The sequence below is a fragment of the Phlebotomus papatasi genome, chromosome 3 (genome assembly GCF_024763615.1).
Source record: "Phlebotomus papatasi isolate M1 chromosome 3, Ppap_2.1, whole genome shotgun sequence".
Taxonomy (NCBI): domain Eukaryota; kingdom Metazoa; phylum Arthropoda; class Insecta; order Diptera; family Psychodidae; genus Phlebotomus; species Phlebotomus papatasi.
The window spans coordinates 29,334,299-29,357,587 of NC_077224.1; the positions used below are offsets into that span (position 1 = coordinate 29,334,299).

The 23,289-nt window shown below is 36.7% G+C and overlaps 2 protein-coding genes and 8 non-coding genes across 10 annotated transcripts in view; 9 read left to right on the top strand and 1 right to left on the bottom strand.

Moving 5' to 3' along the window:
• Positions 1–2,573: 2,573 nt before the first annotated feature.
• LOC129807492 (SCY1-like protein 2) lies at positions 2,574–16,191 on the bottom strand. Its single transcript, XM_055856788.1, has 3 exons — positions 15,956–16,191; positions 14,370–15,878; positions 2,574–3,689 (listed from the first exon to the last, which is right to left on the bottom strand). The coding sequence occupies exons 1-3, from the start codon at positions 16,080–16,082 to the stop codon at positions 2,788–2,790; spliced, it is 2,538 nt and encodes an 845-aa protein (XP_055712763.1). The 5' UTR covers positions 16,083–16,191; the 3' UTR covers positions 2,574–2,787.
• The window catches only part of LOC129805233 (pre-mRNA-splicing factor ATP-dependent RNA helicase PRP16-like), a 37,948-nt gene continuing 30,826 nt past the window's right edge, over positions 16,168–23,289 (top strand). Inside the window, exons 1-2 of the mRNA XM_055853008.1 lie at positions 16,168–18,138; positions 18,741–18,799. Of these exons, the coding sequence (XP_055708983.1) occupies positions 16,356–18,138; positions 18,741–18,799 (1,842 nt within the window). The 5' untranslated portion in view covers positions 16,168–16,355. The remainder of the gene's footprint in view (positions 18,139–18,740; positions 18,800–23,289) is intronic.
• Positions 19,381–19,499, top strand: LOC129808335 (5S ribosomal RNA). The gene has a single exon (XR_008752365.1). It is a non-coding gene; the product is annotated as a 5S ribosomal RNA (ribosomal RNA).
• Positions 20,088–20,206, top strand: LOC129808354 (5S ribosomal RNA). Its single transcript, XR_008752384.1, has one exon. It is a non-coding gene; the product is annotated as a 5S ribosomal RNA (ribosomal RNA).
• Positions 20,601–20,719, top strand: LOC129808346 (5S ribosomal RNA). The gene has a single exon (XR_008752376.1). It is a non-coding gene; the product is annotated as a 5S ribosomal RNA (ribosomal RNA).
• Positions 20,920–21,038, top strand: LOC129808357 (5S ribosomal RNA). The gene has a single exon (XR_008752387.1). It is a non-coding gene; the product is annotated as a 5S ribosomal RNA (ribosomal RNA).
• Positions 21,433–21,551, top strand: LOC129808355 (5S ribosomal RNA). Its single transcript, XR_008752385.1, has one exon. It is a non-coding gene; the product is annotated as a 5S ribosomal RNA (ribosomal RNA).
• LOC129808368 (5S ribosomal RNA) lies at positions 21,953–22,071 on the top strand. The gene has a single exon (XR_008752398.1). It is a non-coding gene; the product is annotated as a 5S ribosomal RNA (ribosomal RNA).
• LOC129808377 (5S ribosomal RNA) lies at positions 22,466–22,584 on the top strand. The gene has a single exon (XR_008752406.1). It is a non-coding gene; the product is annotated as a 5S ribosomal RNA (ribosomal RNA).
• LOC129808336 (5S ribosomal RNA) lies at positions 22,979–23,097 on the top strand. The gene has a single exon (XR_008752366.1). It is a non-coding gene; the product is annotated as a 5S ribosomal RNA (ribosomal RNA).

The window sequence follows — 23,289 nt, forward strand, 5'->3', positions numbered from 1 at the left end:
TGGAAGAATTCCTAAAGGGCGAGGAACTATGAGAATGAAGGTGGCCGAAATAGGACACCAAAGCTATGTCTACATTTTTAATCATTTTAATATGTATGAAGAACGATTTTAGAGTAAGTAAAGACGATATACTGTCTACAAGGTTCCAAGCAACACACTCCTTAAGAAGAAGGAATAAAAAAACCAATTTGTATTAACTATATTACATTTAAAATTTGAGACTGGCGCATGCATGCAACTACGCCGAAATTTGGCACACTTACCCTAACATTTTTTTTATTGCTATTTCAGAATTTAATAGGTCATTTGTCATTGATAATCCAATCCCAAGTCAAATTTTTCCAAAAAATCTTGATTGTTGAAAAATTAAAGCAGTTAAGCCATATGGCTAAGTCTCAGGTCTCAAGCACGTAGGGGAGACTGGGGCAAAACTTGTCAAAACGCATATTTAATTCTTTCACGAGCTCTGAGAAAACTTAAACGTTTTATAATGAGCATATTCTTATAGGTAATTTACTGCTCTACAACATTGCAGAAGACTATTTTCCTCTATCTCGAAAGAAATGTGATTTTCGAATCATTTTCTAAAAGTCGATTTTGTGGAGATTCTCAAAATTGCTGGAGCAAATTTTGTCAGTCTTCGGATAATTTGTGACGTTTTACTCTCGCAAACGTTAAAAATATCAAATAGACATATTTTTATAGCAAATTTATGCCCCTACAACTTTGTCGAAGATAATTTTTCTCTATCTTAACGAGAAATGTACTTAAATTGAGCTAATCAGTATTGATATTTTCTGTAAGCCAAGTATTCCAAAAATAGGGCTCAAAATTTCATTTTTTTATTTTACATAATCCTTCTTTGAATCCCTTGAAACTTTGTAAGTTTAAGAAGGTTCATGAAGGCTATCATAATAAAAATTTCAAGCCTCAGACTCTTTTATTTTAGAAAATAGTGAATATTGAAGTTTTCGTTTTCACAAATTTTGCCCCAGTCTCCCCTACATAGGTCATGGGTAATCCAATCGTCCTTAAGTTGTTAAGTATTTTAGTTAGGGCTGACTCAAGTATTCATAAAAAAAAACATTTACTATATTAATATTGGACCGAAGATAAGAGTGACACATAAGAAATGAAAGCGAAAAAATAAATATTTTTAAGTTTTTTTTTATTTGAGTATTTAAAGCTCGCTAAAACATTTTACTAGTAAAAATTTGACTATAAAAGCATTATTAATCAGTATTGTAAGAAAAACTATTTATTCCTTATCTTCTCCTATCTCAAAACACTAAAATTCTCAAAATGCCACTAAAATCACCGAAGTGCGATTTATTTTTTTTTATCTTTATCAGTCATATCACTAGTCAGAGAGAAAATCTGATGAGAGAATTAGAGCCCAAATAGACTTATGTTGATCCTCGAGAATGTTTAGCCTCTTAAATTTGGTACTAAAAGAAATTTATGCAAAGGACCCTTAATCGATGATCTTAAGCCCTAAATGTATGACAATTACTGTTAAATTTACAAGCTAGTAGCGTGAATTAACCTGAGTCTATTTGGACCCTTTGGTCATAGAAGAGAAGCCACTTGAAACTGACCTATTTCAGTTCATTTTCATCTCATTTAGTCCTTTTTACTCCTCTCTCCATGTGTCTATCACCGTCTTAGCGTTAATTCCAGCCTCCAGGACTAATCGTTGGAAATGTCCCGTTTCGTAGGGTTTAATTTTAAAAGCATTACAAATTTCAGTACACTCAGTCCCCGGATTATGCACATTTTCGGGACCGAAAACAAACGCGCGAAATGGCATTAATGCATCGAGAAAATTTGCATACCCGCAGGGGCTATCTTTTGAATAACTCGGCCGTAGAACGAATTTCGCTCGGAGTAAAAGTAATTCAAACAAAAAGATTCAATTGTTTAATAGAAATGCATTAACAAACAGTACTTTTTGGCCAGAGTTCTTCAATAAATGGTTAGAATATTTAAAAAAAAATCTTAATAAAAGAAATTAAGGTTTTTTTTCAAATTTCCCGCATCGCAAAATAGTATACATTCAGGCGTATTTCTAAAACGAGTTCATAAATTGACTCCCAATGGTAAGGCAAACTTGCATAAATTGTATGTGCATAATTCCGTCAGGTGCATAATCCCGAAGGACTTAATGCCGGGACTGAGTGTATGATGATAGATTATCAAAGATTTGTTAAGTATCATCGCAATTCTCAACAGATCATCGTGCTAATTTGAATTAGTTTATTAAATTCCAGAATTGTCCATGGAATGCAGAAAATCCTGTCCCGGTCAAAAGCCAAAATCCCGAACGCCAAAATCCCCAATTGGCCAAAATCCCGAATTCTTAAGTGTCATAGCTACTCCCACGATTGCACCCGGCTTGCTGGAGGCAAAGGGAAATTTTCTGTGCCTTAGGAAATTATTCTACATATTATCCTTCATATAATGTTATCCCTCTAGCAGGATTTTGAACATTCGGGATTTTTACTTTCGGGATTTTGGCCCTTTCGGGATCCGCTGAAAACCACCTTTAAACAAAAAATCCAAAACAACTCTAATAAATTGACTATAATATATTTTTTGAGTTATGATATAATTTAAAACTGATAATTAATTAGACTAATTAACAAATTGCGCATTTACTTATTTGCATTGGAATGCATGTTACTGTAGAAGCTCCCCTATATAGTCACAATAAACAGAAAAATGTAGACGAAGAAGAGATAAATCACAAATGAATAAGAAAGAGATAACCACCGTAATACATTTTTCCTAGCCGAGAAAATCCATGATTTCTTGTGTACTCAACTGATTTGTTGGCTGCTTTTGACTCTGACTCTGACCCTGACTCATTAGCAATGGTTGATTTGTTGGTATTTGATTCAGACTCATTTTGCCCGAACTCTTATTCTGTGGCAGTAGAGAGTCCAGTGCTGACCAATTTGCCGGAGTGGCTTTATTGTTATTCCACTGTTGCTGACCACTGGCGGACGTTGGACTCCACACTGCAGAATTCCATGTTGTCGGTTGTTGCGTTGTTGATGGAGTCCAGCTCAATGACGAATTGTTATTAATGGCATTACCACGGGTATTCGGTGTTCGTATTTGACTGAGATTGGCCTCAATGAGGCTAGATGTGAGATCTTTGGGCTTAACAGGTGCCGGTGTTGAAGCCGTTGGAGCTGGAGCTAATGTTGGTTGCCGCTGCAAACGCTGAACCTGTTCCTGCTGCTTCACCATTCTCTGTTTATCCTCCAATGTCAGAGAAGAACTACTTTTCATTTCCACAACAGGGACGGAATTTGAGGCAGCTGGAACTTCCTGACTTGGTGATTTCATAAGATACGAGTCAAGACCCAAATTCGAGAACATTTTGTCCATTTCGGAGTTATTGCTTGAGGGTACAGACGGTACCAGAGGACCTGTCACATTAGCATAGTTAAGATCGAGTGCCTTCGATTCTTGCTGAATAGAATTCAATTGTTCAAGTTTCGTCCGATGTTCTTGTTCAACTCGATCAATCATATCCTTCACAAGGGATATAAGAGCATTGAATTGACTGAGGGACAGGCCATTTTCAATACAAAGTGGCACAAGAAATGGTATCACTTTAGTAGCCATTACATCCTTTGTGATGCCCAATTTGTTGTGTGTCAGTGCTAATTTGTAGATGCCTGAAAAAAAATTTCAATTATAATAACATCAAAACTCAATCATAGATTACCCTGTAATGTAATACATAACAGAGCTGTCCGTCGACCGTTACCACGCCTAGAGTCCAAACGGTTTGAGACTGAGGATCTTGGGACCATGGGACCATTAACATACCCCTCATTTCCCCAACCCCTCCCCTCCAAAACCATTCGTTTTTGTGATTGCTCAAAAATGCGTCGTACGAGTTTTTTTCGTCTTTATACGAAAATATAATTGATTTTTATCTAATAACTATTTTTCAAGGTCATCATCATTACTACCCCTGAGGCATTTTGGGCAATACTTTAAAAGTGATTTATAAATCAGTTCAAATCGGTTCTGAACCGGTTCTGATAAGTAATTTTTGCCCGAATATTAATTCTGTTACTCTTACAACTATTTTGAGGGATCTTTATGAATCGCCTTAAATCAGTTGAGAATCGAGAAACGGTAAATGATGCGAAAGTACTTTTGAGGTATAGTCATTCGACGAGATATGGAATACCTTTTTTATATTCAATATTGCGGATATGTTTTGAATGCGAGATAAAGACGAATCTCACTGGTTTATCACTTGAAGACTCTAAATGTAAGATATCAATATTAGAAAAGCCTAGATGAAAATAGTGACTTCGAAAAATAGGATTTAAAAAAAAGTTGCATTCTGAGGTACTCAAAAAAAAAGTGAGATGGAACACTCCTAATTTTAGCAAAATATTTATAGTTTATTTTATTAATTTAGAATAGGTGGGAAGTGATTTTAGACATGAACACTATTTCATTGAATTTATTGGAATTTATTTTATTTTTTCAGTATAAATGATTTATTTTGTGGAATATGTGGCTTATATACTTCGATGGCAATTTCGGTGAGTGTATCAAGTCAGTCTTACCAGAAATTTAGGGAAAATAATTTCTAAGATTTGCTTGAAAAGATTTTGAAGAACATTGACCAAAATTCACACCGGAAGTGTTGCCAAAACTATTAAGTTCCATCTCTCCTCAACCCCCAAAATACACGTATTCTTATGGCGAAATAAAATTTTTTGGCCATTTTTCAGACATCCAAAAAATTTAATTTCAATTCTCTCGTACAAAGGGTAGAAAGCTGTAACTTGGGGGTTTTCATTAGAATGTTGAATAGAATTAGAATGGTGCATATAGGGTGTAGGCAGGAGGCGAAGTGGTCCATCTCTCCCACTGTTCCAACTCTCCTCGAATGACTATATAGGATCTAAGTCACGAGTTCGAGCACCTCGCAAAGGCTGGGACGCTTTGCCACCCCTATTTATTTATAATGTGAAATAAAGAAATCTAAAAAAAAAACAGGATAAAAAAAACATCCCAGCTTTGTAAAATGCTCAAACCGTCTTAATATTTGATTACGTGTTTATTGTTGAGATGATAGAACTAATTTAGCGAAAACATAAACAGAATAATATGTATGTGGGTAATATAATTGATTTTTGAATAGAAAATAGTTAAAAGTTAAAATTTAAACAGTGAAAAATATTTTGCATATTTTAAGAAATACATAGAATCTGATAGTAACATTGTACCGTTTTTAAAATATGTGTTAATTTTAAACCGATCAATTTGAATCAGGTCTTGGTGGGTTTAGTATTAATACATTTTAAATTAATCCGTATTTAATCCATAAAAAATCCCGAACGTTTAAAGGTACACTTTCTCTAGCTGTTTAAGTTTTCCCCTTAACACCCTTACCTTGCCTTTCCGTATATTCACTAACACCCAAAACAAATGGAAACAAATTGCCTACGCATGTGTAGGGAAAACTCGTTAACCCTTTAACGACGAGACACTTTACGGACTGAAAATCAACAATAAAAATTAAACTGGAAAACATAATCAATGATAAGCCTTACATCTAACCTTGGAAAGTCCAACAGAGTCTGATTCGGTGTATTTTGTGCTTCTATGAACAATAGGGACAAAAATAGCCCAAAAATTTAAGTAATTTTTCTGACAATACCAATGAATAATATTTTTCGCTTTAATGAAAAAGGGACAGATAATCCTAACCGGCTTATGTAGGTGAGATTCTTAACGTGAGCTAACTCGGAGTGCATGCAAATTCGATTTAGAGCTGAAGTTGGGAGACGCCATTCAGTTATCTTGAATCAAATTCGTGAAATTATACAAATTTTGTATTTAAACCAAAATATCAAGGATTTGGATGAACTGATAGAATAGTGATATATGGATGAAATGTAGACCAGAATGTTCTCTATAATTTTCCCATAGAACATGATCTCATCGATTACTCAGAAGCCAAGATAAGCGAGGTTTTTTGTTTCTTAACTCGTTTTTTCATCCAGAGTGCCCCAAGTAGTCATTTGTTGAGCTTCAACTATTTCAAAGAATTGTTGTATTTTGTGGGACTTTCCATTTAAACCCCTATTTTAAGTGTCTTGGTGGAGTAGAGGCAGTCAAATTGGCATCTGAGTGATTTCAAAGCGTTTTTATGGGAAAAATCATTTTTTTCACACTTAAACGGCAAAATCGGAGTGATAGCGTAGTCTGAGCGGAAAATGATGTATGGACGAAATGTAGAGACAAATGTGTTCTACAATTGTGTCGAAGTAATCATCAAAATCGGTTTAGCGACAGTCGAGATAATTGAGGTTATGTGATATTGAAATTGGTTTTTCGACTGTGGCGCCCCTGGTGTTGGTCCCACGAAGTTCAAATATTCTAGAAAGTTGTAGCATTTGGTGAGATCTTTCGTTTAAGCCCTCACTCATCAAAATCGGTCACATAGAACCGGAGATATGATTTTTTGAATTTCGTGAACTTTGACCCCTCATATCTCCGGTTCTGTTTTAACCACAGCGCGCATACGCACCATTTTGGAAACGTCCTAGACTGGACTACAACATACTAAAATTTCATTAACTTGCACAATGCCGTTTTTGAGAAAAGTGACTTTGAATTTCGATGAATTTTGACGCTATCACAGCGCCACCTGTGGTGACTTTTTGAACTTCCATCTGAAAGTGCTCATCGAGACGAAACCAAAAAGGTAAAATTTAGGTCGCTATGTTAATTAGAACCGGAGATAGAGGCCGGTCAATGTTCGAACTTTGACCCCTTATAGCTCGGGTCAGGGGTTATGGATCGACTTAAGGTTTTTTTTGTTTGATAGGTATAATCAACGGCTACAACATACTATATTTTCAGCCCGATGCACAATGGAATTTTTGAGTTATTTAACTTTTAAGATTTAAAAATTTTCTTTTTAAAAAAAGCGCCCCTAGCGGTGGTTTTATGAACTTGCGATGTTAGAAGGGGAAGTGGCATTTCACGAGAGCTTTCCAAAAAGCCCTCACTTTTTAAATTCTGACAATTTGAACCGGAGTAATGGCCATTTTAAGAAAATTTTTTTGGACCCTTATAGCTCGGGTCAGGGGGGTCGGGGGACCTTAAGTTTGGTATTGATGGAAAGCTCTAAGGCCCAGCTATAACATACTAAAATTTGAGTCCGCTGAATACCATAGGGGCGGAGCTATTGAGAAAACAAAAAAGGGGGGTCTTCAAAATGGCGGAAGGACGGGTGGGGGGTGGGGGGTCTATGCACCAAGTTGCAATTTTCACCCGATATATAACCTTTGCCGAAAACCGCAAGTCGATATCTTTTTTAGTTTAGGAGCTATTAAGCTCCAAAGAGCGGCCGGCCGGCCGGCCGGGAACGTAACTTAGCCACATATATATTCGGAATCAGGAAGTGGCGAAACACATTTTGGCCAAATTTGAGGTCGATCGGACGACATGAAATTTTGTTAGGATTATAGTAGGTGAGATTTTGTTAAGAATCTCACCTAATATTATGTATGAGTATTGCAGTTTTTTTTTGCCAAAAGGGTTTTGCTTAAAAAATATTAAAAGTATAAAAAATAAATAAAATCAATTATGAATTTGAGAATTTAAAAATTCGCCATTTTGGAGCTAAAATATTTACTACATATCAAATAGCTAGAGACTTGCATATTGTAGATTCCTTCAACCTTCTACTTTACAATTATATACAGACATAAGAAAAAAATAACTTTAGGTAGTCAGGAAAAATTATTTTCTTTATGGGAATCCGATGTTCCAATCGTCCTTAAAGGGTTAATATGCACATACATTCCTCTTAGTGTGTGTAGATGCCGTTAGACAACCTTTAAAATACAGTAAGCGAAATTCAAATATAGGTATTTTCTGAAAAGGGGGTGGTGTGGGTGGTCGGTCCGCGAGAAGTATTAAGGTTTCTGGATATTTGACTATTTTGTTGACTTTACTTTTCTTTTGATTTAATTTTTTTCACATGGAAATTTTAATATGTGTTTTAAAAGCACCTGGCAAGTTGACCTTTTTATATGGAGTCATTTGAAGCCAATTTCCTAAATTGATCTCGGAATCTGCTCACAGTGCTCCGAGGAAAAAATGTATTTAAACAAAAATTTAGTATATTTACCCCTCCATACGGTAAGGTATCTTATAATACGGAAAACTTCTCACTTTTTAGATATTTAGCGTAACGGTCGCGAGTACAAAAAAAATCCCATATAAACTTAAGTGGGAGTATGAGAAAGAGGCTTCAAATTTCAGGAAACTTGAGGGGCTAGGTTTTAAACCATACTTAACAAGAAATTTATCAATCATTCGTATTGCTGCTACAAGATTTAAACTAAATTGTTGAAACGACGCTCTACTTTTATATTTTTATAAAATCGGTATATCAAATTCAATATAAATAATATTTCTATTGTAAGTCATTTTAAATTACCGAGTTCTGATTTTTTCCAAATTATAGTATTATATTGTATGTAATGCAAAAAGTAGAGGTATACTAATTGCAGTAAAATTTTTATAGCTTAATATTGTATCTCAAACTTTAAACCTCTCTCCTGAAAAGTTGCATTTTAGACTTACAATAGTCTTCTTCGGAACCGACGATATCCAAATGGACTTATCTTTTAATAGATAAAAAGTCTCAAATCAAGTTCAAATCAAACCTAATCAACCTTTGGGATATATGTATTAAAAATAATTTACCAAGTTTTTAAAGTGAAAAAAACCAACCTTTATGGATTTTTTCACTTGTGCAATGATGAAACTACAAAAAAAATATGCTCAAAAAATTTCAGGTTTTTAGAATTTCACTTGTCCGTATACCCCGTTCTAATTAATATTCTAATACATTTTTTTATTTGTCCTTCTCGATGCGCATTTTTAGATGCCTAATCTTTGAGCTAAACTTTTTTTCGAGAATAATTTCCCAAACAATTACAAATCTTAATCTTAAACTAACTATTTAATATTTATTTATTTATTTATTGGTTTCTCTTGGGTATGGGCTATCTAAAAATACACAGCACAAATCGTAGACAATTGTGCATTGTCCCACATTATGTGTATTTTCGAAAGTAATGCATGCGTGAAACTATCCCTCCATCTCCTACTGGTATATTGTAAAAATTAAAAAAATAATTTTTACTTAGGGGAGACCGGGGAGGTTTGAGACACTTTTTCATGTTTTGACTTTGAGAGAGTATTCCAAAAAATCACGATAGTGCATTACAATTTTATGCGGTCTGTAGGATAAGATAAGATAAGATTTTGCCAGGGGTCAGTTCTCCATTTCGGATATTCCGATGCATCCAGGCCACCAATTGGGCCCCTTATGCTTCCCCACTCCTATTCTATCTTATCCCCCGATACGGGTAGCCGCTCTATATCACAGCTCTGTGAGCTGTCAGTGCCGTTACTATGTCACAGCATCCCTTCTCGGTGTGTGTTTGGGATCAGTGACAGCGAATATTTGTATCGATTGAAGTACAGTAGACTCTCTCTCAATCGTGAATATGGGGCAAAATGTCATCCGGTTTAGCGATGGAATTTAGCGTCAAAGCCTTTGTAAATTCCATAAAAAGTGCTCAATTATAAAGAATCACGATAAAATAGGAAGAACTACAGCGAATTTGAGCAAATTAGCTTCATAATTAAGCGTGAAAACTGTCAACAAAATTTGACGCCCGATTGAGAAAGAGCCGATTGAGTGAGAGTCTACTGTACCACTTTCACATCGAAACTCGTTCTCGTACCAGCCTCTATTGTTTAGGCGGTTCACTTTTTTGTCAATATGCACCATTGACATTACTATTCATTCATTCACTGGACGAATTCAAAGCCGATATGGCATGAGAAATCTTTTTCTGCTGCTACTCAGCTTTGAACCCCAGACCTCGTAGTCATAGAGCTACTACTCTATCCACTGACCCACTCGAGGCCCCGGTCTGTAGGATATATGGGTATTGACTTTATAAAAAGTACTCGATAGAACTTCGAAAGCAACTGAATTTCTTGGAGAAGATAAAACATTTAACTTGACGCTTTGTCCCAAACCGCCTCCCCGATTTGGGGCAGTATGGGACGCATTTTTTCTCGCATAATTTGCATTATTGGAGCATGTTAATTAATTTTAAGTACTAGATAAAAAATAATTCTAATAGAAATAAAAATATTTATTCTTTTTTTTCATACTTAGAAATTAATATCAATTTAATTTGTACGGTAGTCATTTATTGTCAATCAATTATTTAAAGTATTTTCTTTTTTATTTTCTATCTACCTTTCTTTGTTTTTTTATTGTATTAGAACCGTCTGGGAATCTGTAAGGGCGGAGACCTCAATGCAATCGCGTGGATGAGCGCCTTGGCCGCCAGAGATTTCTCCAGAACCCTCAGCGTTCCTCCTAACGGTCTATACCCTACGACTATCCAACATGAACTAACTCTCACAATACTAATCCTCTCTACGATACCACTCCCGTAGGGATAACTCACAGGCTAACACTAGGAACACTCTTAGGAGAAATTGGCGCCGCTCCGAGAGACATCTATGATGTCAAATTCAAATACCAACGGGGGGTTTAACCGTTGGGGAGAAACTAGTGCTAACAATTGTAAGTATTGCAATCATGATCATCAAATTCCTCAGGCGAGTAGATTATCTTGCAACTTTAAGTTTTGAACTCATTAATGGATTCCTGTTTGATTTTACGACAACTGCATGTTACCTATTTTATCTCATTTCTCTGAAAAAGCTCTCGTCTTGCCCTTTCTGGAGAATTTGTGAGAATTGTAGAGGATATTGCTCGAGAAATTTTCGAGAAAATGGTTTTTAACGGGATTGAGCAAAGGTCGAATATCCTCTGGAGAGTAAATTATTTATTCCCAAGACATTGATGGCTTAATTGTCCCTGTAGACAACTGCTCAACTGGTAAAATTTGCACAAGATGAAGATTTCCAGTAGAAACTGGGCATTACTCTCCATTTTGACAGTAAAAAATTGCACGCCACCTACAATCTTGTCGAAAATCAACGTCCCATTCATCTCCTTTCAGGTGTCCCAAACATCCCCGAGGGTAGTTTTGGTATTTAAAACCTTTAAGGAAAGAACAAGAGCGTATAATCTCTAAAACTTTTATAAAAATATGTTCCCAGATTATACTCCTAGCTAATGAGATAAAAAAGTTTTGATTAGGGTAAGTATGCCAAATTTCGGCATAGTTGCATGCAAGCGTCAAAGTCTCAAGTTTGAAAAGTAATATTTTAAATAGAAATTGATTTTTTTTAATTCTTTCTTCTGAAAGAATGTTGCTTGGAACCTTGTAAAGAGTTTACCGTCTTTATTTACTCTATAATCATTCTTTATACATTTTAAAATGAATAAAAATATAGACATAGCTTTGGTGCTTTATTTCGGCCACCGTCATTCTCATAGTTCCTTGCCCTTCCGGAATTCTTCCAGTATATTTTTCACGTCATCTCGTTTGTCGAATCCACATTTTTTGTTATTCTTTTGCATTGTATAATCTCTAGAGTACGTAAAATCTAAAAGTTCATGGAAATTTGAGGAACAAAAAAGGTGGCCGGATTTGCAAGCTGGCCGGAATTTGGCACACTTACCCTATATATCGCTGATATAAAATACAAAGAGCAAAACTGAGAAATCAAAGAATACAATTTTTATAAATTTTTAAGAAAGTGTTTATAGAATTAAAACAATAAAACTGAGGATATCACTATTCCTTTAGTCAGGATACATCTTAATATTTTTTACGATTGAGTAATGGTTGAATCCCATTTATTTCAAAAAATTAGTGAAAAAATCGCCTTGTCCCACACTACCCCTGTCCCAAATCTCCCCGGTCTCCCCTATTATTTAATTACTTATTTATTGACCTTTTTAATTACTTTTTGCGAATTTTAAAGATTTTAGTTTGGGTTAAGACATCTGGAAAAAGATATTTCAGGTTTCGTGTATAGAACTAGAAATATAAGAAGAAGTCGAAGTTCACGAAATTCACCGTGTTTTATCTCTCGCTAGACTTCTAGAAATTAGGTGAGAGTGGGGTAGTTCAGACATGAATGATTTAAAAAAAAAAATGGGATTATGAATTAATACGCATGGAAAATATGCTGTAATAATTTCAAATAAACAATACTTAGGGTAAAGTGGTACAAGTTGGACAATAATGGTACAATTTGGACAGGGCTTTTTGTCTTGATAAATTTAGTACCGTCGTTGCGGGTGACTTTGCACGTTTTTACGCTATTTTTCAACTTTACCCTCTAAAAGTGGATAGTTAAAGTGAAACGAGGAGGGTGAATGGGTAAAATTATTTGTATTCAGTTGTTAATGAATGGATTTTGCACCACTAACATTAATTTTATAAAATTTTATTATGTTAAAAAAAAATCAAGAAAAAAGGCTTGCACTTGAGATACGGTGCGGCTGACTTTGCACTTTTTAATAAATACTAAAAAATCAACAATTTCTAATAATAAAAGACAATAAAGATCTTCAGATTTAAGGGTAAGATGCACGAGATCTACAAGATGACGTGGTCGCCATCTTGATTTGACAATTCTGTGAGCCATTTTGAATAACTGTCAAACCCTAAAACTTGTCCGATAAGGTTGAAATTTTAGTATGTTGTAGCTGATGTCAAGACCTTTCAGAACGTATCTATGTTCCAGTCTACGTCAGCACTTACCTAGATACAAGGGCTCAAAGTTTAATATTTTAATACTCATATTTTGGCGGTCTTTATTTTTTAATCTTCAATATTTGAAACCTAAACGAAATGCCTCAGTAACCATTAAAAATGGTTGAGACTTTTATTTTATATAATTATTTACTGTAACATAATTAAAAAAAAATAAACGAGAAGTTCATTTATTTAATTTTTTTTTTATTTTTCATCTTTGCGAAAACAGTTTTTCAGATTCTCAAATAATGCCTAGCGCACAATAACTTTTGTATGAAAATATGTTTTCAAAGTTTCCTATGAAAGTGAGCGAGATGACAAGATTTATATCTCAATCACTCTCATTGAAATGTCAAAAACATGTTAACAAAACAAAAAGTATTGTGCGTTTGGCATATAATACGCTGTTATAAACAAAAACATTACTTTTCTTTTTGTTTGTTTGTTTGTTAGATCTCATCGCCTAACGATAGCGCTGTCTTTTTTGTGATGTTTTTTTTTTGATAAAAGAAGCTCCCTGTAGTTCTGTATTCATGAAAATGTCAAAATTTTGAACTTGGTGCCCCTATATCAAAACAATCGCTTGATCTAGGTCGGATTTTATATATGTTCTGAAAAGGCCTTGACATCAGCTGCAACATACTAAAATTTCAGCTCAATCGGATGAGATATTGAAACGTCAAATCAAGATGGCGATCATACCATCTTGTAGATCTCGGTCATTTTATCTTAAATTCCCGATAAACTTGATAATTTTTAGCCAAATACTTCTATAATAAAGCTTTAGAAAGACCATTATATGCAATTTTATAACATAAATCATGCATTCTTAGGAAGATAATAGTGATAAAAACTATTTTAATAAAAATAATCAACAAAATCGAAGTGGACTATTCTAGCCAGATAAATTCAGAATAGATTTTGGCAATTTACTACTCTGAAATCGATTTTGTAATTGCACCTTCAGATAACTTTTTCACGGAGTCGTTTTTTGACGAAATACCTATACTAGCATTTCATTGATTATTACTGAAACTACAAGAATCCTTTTGAGGATCATTCTACCTTACTTGGTACATAAGACCATCAATAAGTGCTAGAATTTATGAAAGTCTTACGGACAGCAGAGTGCAAAGTCACCCGCAACGACGGTACTTCATTTTTATTTGTATATTTTTAATGCTTTAAGTTTTATAATTTGGTTCCTTGTGCTTAAAAACAAATTTTCTACTGTATTTATCAAGAAAAAAGCCATGTCCAACTTGTACCGGCGAATTGTCCAACTTGTAACACTAATTCCAAATTATATCACTTTACCCTAGGTGGACTTATTTAGCTTGAAAACATTAGCTTCCTCACTGCCCTATCCTCCCCTAGCTCATACACTTGTGTCAAATTTATATTACCGAAAAATATTTGAATGAATTGAATGAGGTGTAATTCTCTCGCGTTCTTTGGGACTCTTCTTGTTCTGGGAATTTTTTTTTTTGGGAAAACTTGCGAATTTCGATTTTTGTAAATGATTGGAAATTAGGTATAAAGGATGCTCAAATCAAGGATATTAATTGGTATACAAGTTGAAATAAATTACACATAACTCACCCAGAATTCCCATAAGAACAGCTGGTTCCCTGGAGGGAATTTGCGCGAGGAAAGGAATAATCTCATCCAATACCAGCCACTTGTCCAAGTGCTCCAGTAGTCTGCCAATGCAGAGAAGAGAATTCACCCTCACGGACATGTAAGGAGTGCCAATGCACAGTTTCTTGATTCTCGGTAGAAGGGCATTCTTCATGGCGGGATAGTCAACGAGAGAGGCAAAAGTGGGTAGTACTGAGAGACAGAGTTCTTGAATCTGCTGGGCATCTGACTCAAGGGCACGATAGAGCATGGGCAGAACATCGGTTTTTACATCCTCAGATGGAGTAAGTTTCAGCAAAAGGTCCATTTTTTGCAGAAAAATCAATAGGATCTGGATGGGTTCTTGAATCTTCATGACAGCTTTAAGAGGTGGCAATATGTGCCTCTTATACTCCTTTTCTGTACAATTTTCAGCAATTAACAGGACATTTGGCAGGACAAAGGGTACCATTGGAGCATTGATGAATTCTTTGATGAGACACGGAAGGATTCTCTGCATATTAATGCGATGAGGCAATTTGGAGATTATCTGTGGGAGACCTTTGTAGAATTTGGATTTTTGTAGATTATCCCATTGGAATAGGGCATCCAAGTAGCTCAGTGTTTTAACACCGACATCATCAAAGTAGGCTACTTTGCTCATATCGTGAATTTCCGGACGCATTTCGGGAGTGGCATTCAGCATCAAACGCACATACTCGACAAAGGCGTCTGGAATGTGGGATAAACTTGGATACCTTCCCTGTTTAAGTTCTCCAGCGAATCGCTTAAATGCTCCCCAGTCTTTTCCAAATGTCCTCATAGGTTTTCCACTGACAGAGTGAATTGTGTATATGAGCATGCCCAGCGAAAAGATATCACTGGCTGAAGAATGGGCAGATATCAGTGCATTCTCTGGAGCCATATACTCCAACATTGGCTGTGTCAGAACGTGCCAGGTGGAGTTGTACTCTTGATATGGCCAAAAGGGTTTTGCCTCATGGGGCGTTTGATTGAGGATACAAAAGTCAAAACCGAAAATCTTCCAAGCTCCCTGCTGATTGACAATTATGGATTCTGGGCAGATATTTCGATGAAGTAGTTTTACATCAGAATGCAGAAATGCCAGACCCTCAGCTAATTGCATGATTCCGTATTTTATTTCAACGTCAAAAAGCTTGAACCCGGCCAGAGCAACTGGAAGTGGTTGGGGAACATTATGAGTTTGTCCCAGGACATTGGCCAAGGATGCAAATACAGGTTCTGTGGCAAAGGCTAAACTGTCTCGGCTTTCCTCGAGTGGGTGCTGTACTGTGAGCACCTGAGGATGCCGAATCTTGGTCAATTGGCTAATTCCTCTTTTCAGAGTCTCCATCATCACTTCTCGATCGTCCTTTTGCCATCGTTCCAGCTGTCGCTTTTCCAATTCAAAAATTGCCACTTCCTGTCGTGTAGATTTCTTGTAGCCCCGATAGATCTTCCACAGAAGGCCTGAAAAGGGTTTTTTTTTTATACAGATTTTTATCAAAGAATTGACTAATCAATGATTTGCGTGGGGAATTGTTCACCTGGCCCAGCACTAGCGATATGTTCCACCACTTCAAATTCTCTTGTGACGGGATTTCCCGGTAAAACACCTTGTAATTGTGACACTGTACTACTAACTGAAGTGTAGAGCTTATTAAATACGTCCATTTTTGAATGGAATTTACAGAAAATTCATGAATTTCTCAACAAAAACAATTTTTTAATTTTTAGTAGGCTTGTCAGACAGGTGAAAATTTGACATTATCACGAGTACTGAAAAATTTATCCAAGGATTGGAAGTACGTTTTGTATCCGTTGGCGCTGATATCAGGAAGAATCTTTGTACTCTAACCTAAAAATTTCTTTTCTGTGGAAAAACATAAACAAACGCAGCAAACGTGTATTGTGAAATAAAAACTATTATCTCAAAAAGAAAAAAACATGGATTTGGACGAAGATGATGGAATTCATCGGCTGGAAGGTTCAAGCTCCAGTGTTGGTGGTTTGGTAATCAAGAAAGAACAGAAGGAGCCGACATTTAAGGTGCCAAAACCATCACTTCTGGGATTGGACAAATTAGCTGCTGCACGTCGTAAAGAACGCGAGAAAGAAGCTAGTCGTCTGATCTCTTTTAAGGACAGTGAATTCGATGATACAGAAACCAATTCATCTGGCAAGGGAGCCTTCAAAACGCCTGACATCAGCAAGTCTCATGTTCTGAGCAGAAAGTATCGCGATGGAGGTGATGAGACTCCGTCGTACACGGGCGGTGTTACAGATACAGCTCGTCATCGGATGCTTGAAAGGATGGCAAGCAGCAATGTGGCTCATCGAAGTGGAGAGAAAGGGGTCTATGCATCAACAAAAGACCTTAAGAAGAGGGATAAGGATAGGGATCGTGACAGGGAAAGAGGTAGCAGCCGAAAAAGAGATCGGGATTATGATCGAGGAAGAAGCAGTAGAGACGATCGACATCATCGTGAGGGAAGCTCTTCGCGTTCTAGGGATGCAACACCACGTACACCTCGTGATTCCGGAAGGTATTCCGTGTCTGGCTCTGCCTGGGATGACGATGATGAGAGAATACCACTGAAAAAGTCATCGTGGGATTTCCCAACGCCCAAATCAATCGCGGATGAGCGAAGTGAATGGTCAGAGAGAAGCAATCGAAGACCCTGGTCATCTCGTCAAAAACCAGAAGATGAAACTCCTCGTGCGACTCCGGCCCATAAATTCAACAGTTGGGCAAATGATCGGAGGCGATCAGGAGCAACTCCACGGAGTTCTCGTGAAACTTCCACATCCCACCATCAGCCATGGAGTACAGATGAGGACAAGAAATTGTGGGAGGAAGAGCAGAAACGTCTGGATCGAGAATGGTATAACATCGACGAAGGCTACGATGATGAGAATAATCCCTTTGGTGGCACGAATTCTGAGTACTTTCGACGGCGTGAGGAGCAACTGGAGCAGAAACGCACTAAGCGAATGTCTGCACAGCAGCGTCAAATCAACAAGGACAATGAGCTGTGGGAACGGAATCGGATGCTGACCTCGGGTGTAGTAATGTCCATCAATGTTTCTGAGGATTACGATGAGGAAGCAATTGAGAGAGTTCATCTTCTGGTGCACCACATTGTACCACCTTTCTTGGATGGACGCATAGTTTTTACCAAGCAGCCAGAACCAGTTATTCCTGTCAAAGATCCAACAAGTGATATGGCCCTCATTGCTCGCAAGGGTAGTGCTCTGGTGCGAGTATTCCGGGAGCAAAAGGAACGTCGGAAGGCGCAGAAGAAGCACTGGGAATTAGGTGGAACGAAGATCGGCAACATTATGGGAATCCAAAAGAGAGCTGATGAAGAAGATGAGAAATTCAATGAGGACACAGACACGGCAGATTACAGGAAAGATCAGAAATTCGCAGAGCACATGATGGAGACGGATAATAAGAAAAGTGAATTTTCGCGCAAGAAGACTATTCATGAGCAACGGAATTATTTGCCGGTATTTGCTGTGCGTCAGGAACTCCTCAACGTCATCCGGGAAAATTCAGTGGTAATCATTGTGGGTGAAACGGGCAGTGGCAAGACCACTCAACTCACTCAATATCTCCATGAGGATGGGTACAGCAAATTCGGCATGATTGGATGCACTCAGCCCCGGAGAGTAGCTGCAATGTCTGTAGCCAAACGAGTCTCCGACGAAATGGGCACCAAACTAGGTGAGTTATTTTTGAAATTAAATAGCCAGATTGCTACGCCTCGCCAAGTTACGTCTAAAGCAACATCCTTTCGTGCAGTTTACCATTCGTTTTTATACTCCTCTTTTCATCACTTCCACTTGTCTTAAATAATTTCTCTGAAGGAAATTGAAATTGTGATCTAGCAGATCCATCAACTTCTAATTAAATTACATTTTCTGCAAAATTTCTTAAAGGCAAAAGGCATGAAGGGCTTTGACATGGATTCAATATGAACTTTGAAGTCTCTCGCCAACGATCTTTGATCCTTTTTGCTTAATATTACCACTTGAATTTATTTTATATAATTTTTCTGAAGGAAATTGAAATTGTGATCTAGCAGATCCATCAACTTCTAATTAAATTACATTTTCTGCAAAATTTCTTAAAGGCAAAAGGCATGAAGGGCTTTGACATGGATTCAATATGAACTTTGAAGTCTCTCGCCAACGATCTTTGATCCTTTTGCTTAATATTACCATTTGAATTTATTTTAAATAATTTCTCTGAAGGAAATTGAAATTGTGATCTAGCAGATCCATCAACTTCTAATTAAATTACATTTTCTGCAACATTTCTTAAAGGCAAAAGGCATGAAGGGCTTTGCCATGGATTCAATATGAACTTTGAAGTCTCTCGCCAACGATCTTTGATCCTTTTGCTTAATATTACCACTTTAATTTATTTTAAATAATTTCTCTGAAGGAAATTGAAATTGTGATCTAGCAGATCCATCAACTTCTAATTAAATTACATTTTCTGCAACATTTCTTAAAGGCAAAAGGCATGAAGGGCTTTGCCATGGATTCAATATGAACTTTGAAGTCTCTCGCCAACGATCTTTGATCCTTTTGCTTAATATTACCATTTGAATTTATTTTAAATAATTTCTCTGAAGGAAATTGAAATTGTGATCTAGCAGATCCATCAACTTCTAATTAAATTACATTTTCTGCAAAATTTCTTAAAGGCAAAAGGCATGAAGGGCTTTGCCATGGATTCAATATGAACTTTGAAGTCTCTCGCCAACGATCTTTGATCCTTTTGCTTAATATTACCATTTGAATTTATTTTAAATAATTTCTCTGAAGGAAATTGAAATTGTGATCTAGCAGATCCATCAACTTCTAATTAAATTACATTTTCTGCAACATTTCTTAAATTTGCAAGGGAAAAGACATGAAGAGCTTTGCCATGGACTCAAAATGAACTTTGAAGTCTCTCGCCAACGACCATACCATGCTGAATACACCGGTTCTCGTCCGATCACCGAAGTTAAGCAGCATCGGGCGCGGTTAGTACTTGGATGGGGGACCGCTTGGGAACACCGCGTGCCGTTGGCATCCCTTTTTGTTGATCCTTTTTGCTTAATATTACCACTTTAATTTATTTTAAATAATTTCTCTGAAGGAAATTGAAATAGTGATCTAGCAGATCCACCAACTTCTAATTAAATTACATTTTCTGCAAAATTTCTTAAAGGCAAAAGGCATGAAGGGCTTTGCCATGGATTCAATATGAACTTTGAAGTCTCTCGCCAACGATCTTTGATCCTTTTTGCTTAATATTACCACTTGAATTTATTTTAAATAATTTCTCTGAAGGAAATTGAAATAGTGGTTTAGCAGATCCACCAACTTCTAATTAAATTACATTTTCTGCAAAATTTCTTAAAGGCAAAAGGCATGAAGGGCTTTGCCATGGATTCAATATGAACTTTGAAGTCTCTCGCCAACGATCTTTGATCCTTTTTGCTTAATATTACCACTTGAATTTATTTTAAATAATTTCTCTGAAGGAAATTGAAATAGTGAACTAGCAGATCCACCAACTTCTAATTAAATTACATTTTCTGCAACATTTCTTAAATTTGCAAGGGAAAAGACATGAAGAGCTTTGCCATGGACTCAAAATGAACTTTGAAGTCTCTCGCCAACGACCATACCATGCTGAATACACCGGTTCTCGTCCGTTCACCGAAGTTAAGCAGCATCGGGCGCGGTTAGTACTTGGATGGGGGACCGCTTGGGAACACCGCGTGCCGTTGGCATCCCTTTTTGTTGATCCTTTTTGCTTAATATTACCACTTGAATTTATTTTAAATAATTTCTCTGAAGGAAATTGAAATTGTGATCTAGCAGATCCACCAACTTCTAATTAAATTACATTTTCTGCAAAATTTCTTAAAGGCAAAAGGCATGAAGGGCTTTGCCATGGATTCAATATGAACTTTGAAGTCTCTCGCCAACGATCTTTGATCCTTTTTGCTTAATATTACCACTTGAATTTATTTTAAATAATTTCTCTGAAGGAAATTGAAATTGTGATCTAGCAGATCCATCAACTTCTAATTAAATTACATTTTCTGCAACATTTCTTAAATTTGCAAGGGAAAAGACATGAAGAGCTTTGCCATGGACTCAAAATGAACTTTGAAGTCTCTCGCCAACGACCATACCATGCTGAATACACCGGTTCTCGTCCGATCACCGAAGTTAAGCAGCATCGGGCGCGGTTAGTACTTGGATGGGGGACCGCTTGGGAACACCGCGTGCCGTTGGCATCCCTTTTTGTTGATCCTTTTTGCTTAATATTACCACTTGAATTTATTTTAAATAATTTCTCTGAAGGAAATTGAAATAGTGGTTTAGCAGATCCACCAACTTCTAATTAAATTACATTTTCTGCAACATTTCTTAAATTTGCAAGGGAAAAGACATGAAGAGCTTTGCCATGGACTCAAAATGAACTTTGAAGTCTCTCGCCAACGACCATACCATGCTGAATACACCGGTTCTCGTCCGATCACCGAAGTTAAGCAGCATCGGGCGCGGTTAGTACTTGGATGGGGGACCGCTTGGGAACACCGCGTGCCGTTGGCATCCCTTTTTGTTGATCCTTTTTGCTTAATATTACCACTTTAATTTATTTTAAATAATTTCTCTGAAGGAAATTGAAATAGTGATCTAGCAGATCCACCAACTTCTAATTAAATTACATTTTCTGCAAAATTTCTTAAAGGCAAAAGGCATGAAGGGCTTTGCCATGGATTCAATATGAACTTTGAAGTCTCTCGCCAACGATCTTTGATCCTTTTTGCTTAATATTACCACTTGAATTTATTTTAAATAATTTCTCTGAAGGAAATTGAAATAGTGGTTTAGCAGATCCACCAACTTCTAATTAAATTACATTTTCTGCAACATTTCTTAAATTTGCAAGGGAAAAGACATGAAGAGCTTTGCCATGGACTCAAAATGAACTTTGAAGTCTCTCGCCAACGACCATACCATGCTGAATACACCGGTTCTCGTCCGTTCACCGAAGTTAAGCAGCATCGGGCGCGGTTAGTACTTGGATGGGGGACCGCTTGGGAACACCGCGTGCCGTTGGCATCCCTTTTTGTTGATCCTTTTTGCTTAATATTACCACTTGAATTTATTTTAAATAATTTCTCTGAAGGAAATTGAAATAGTGAACTAGCAGATCCACCAACTTCTGATTAAATTACATTTTCTGCAACATTTCTTAAATTTGCAAGGGAAATGGCATGAAGAGCTTTGCCATGGACTCAAAATGAACTTTGAAGTCTCTCGCCAACGGTCTTTGATCATTTTTGCTTAATATTACCACTTTAATTTATTTTAAATAATTTCTCTGAAGGAAATTGAAATTGTGAACTAGCAGATCCACCAACTTCTGATTAAATTACATTTTCTGCAACATTTCTTAAATTTGCAAGGGAAATGGCATGAAGAGCTTTGCCATGGACTCAAAATGAACTTTGAAGTCTCTCGCCAACGACCATACCATGCTGAATACACCGGTTCTCGTCCGATCACCGAAGTTAAGCAGCATCGGGCGCGGTTAGTACTTGGATGGGGGACCGCTTGGGAACACCGCGTGCCGTTGGCATCCCTTTTTGTTGATCCTTTTTGCTTAATATTACCACTTGAATTTATTTTAAATAATTTCTCTGAAGGAAATTGAAATTGTGATCTAGCAGATCCACCAACTTCTAATTAAATTACATTTTCTGCAAAATTTCTTAAAGGCAAAAGGCATGAAGGGCTTTGCCATGGATTCAATATGAACTTTGAAGTCTCTCGCCAACGATCTTTGATCCTTTTTGCTTAATATTACCACTTGAATTTATTTTAAATAATTTCTCTGAAGGAAATTGAAATAGTGAACTAGCAGATCCACCAACTTCTAATTAAATTACATTTTCTGCAACATTTCTTAAATTTGCAAGGGAAAAGACATGAAGAGCTTTGCCATGGACTCAAAATGAACTTTGAAGTCTCTCGCCAACGACCATACCATGCTGAATACACCGGTTCTCGTCCGATCACCGAAGTTAAGCAGCATCGGGCGCGGTTAGTACTTGGATGGGGGACCGCTTGGGAACACCGCGTGCCGTTGGCATCCCTTTTTGTTGATCCTTTTTGCTTAATATTACCACTTGAATTTATTTTAAATAATTTCTCTGAAGGAAATTGAAATAGTGAACTAGCAGATCCACCAACTTCTGATTAAATTACATTTTCTGCAACATTTCTTAAAGGCAAAAGGCATGAAGGGCTTTGCCATGGATTCAATATGAACTTTGAAGTCTCTCGCCAACGATCTTTGATCCTTTTTGCTTAATATTACCACTTGAATTTATTTTAAATAATTTCTCTGAAGGAAATTGAAATAGTGGTTTAGCAGATCCACCAACTTCTAATTAAATTACATTTTCTGCAACATTTCTTAAATTTGCAAGGGAAAAGACATGAAGAGCTTTGCCATGGACTCAAAATGAACTTTGAAGTCTCTCGCCAACGACCATACCATGCTGAATACACCGGTTCTCGTCCGATCACCGAAGTTAAGCAGCATCGGGCGCGGTTAGTACTTGGATGGGGGACCGCTTGGGAACACCGCGTGCCGTTGGCATCCCTTTTTGTTGATCCTTTTTGCTTAATATTACCACTTGAATTTATTTTAAATAATTTCTCTGAAGGAAATTGAAATTGTGATCTAGCAGATCCACCAACTTCTGATTAAATTACATTTTCTGCAACATTTCTTAAATTTGCAAGGGAAATGGCATGAAGAGCTTTGCCATGGACTCAAAATGAACTTTGA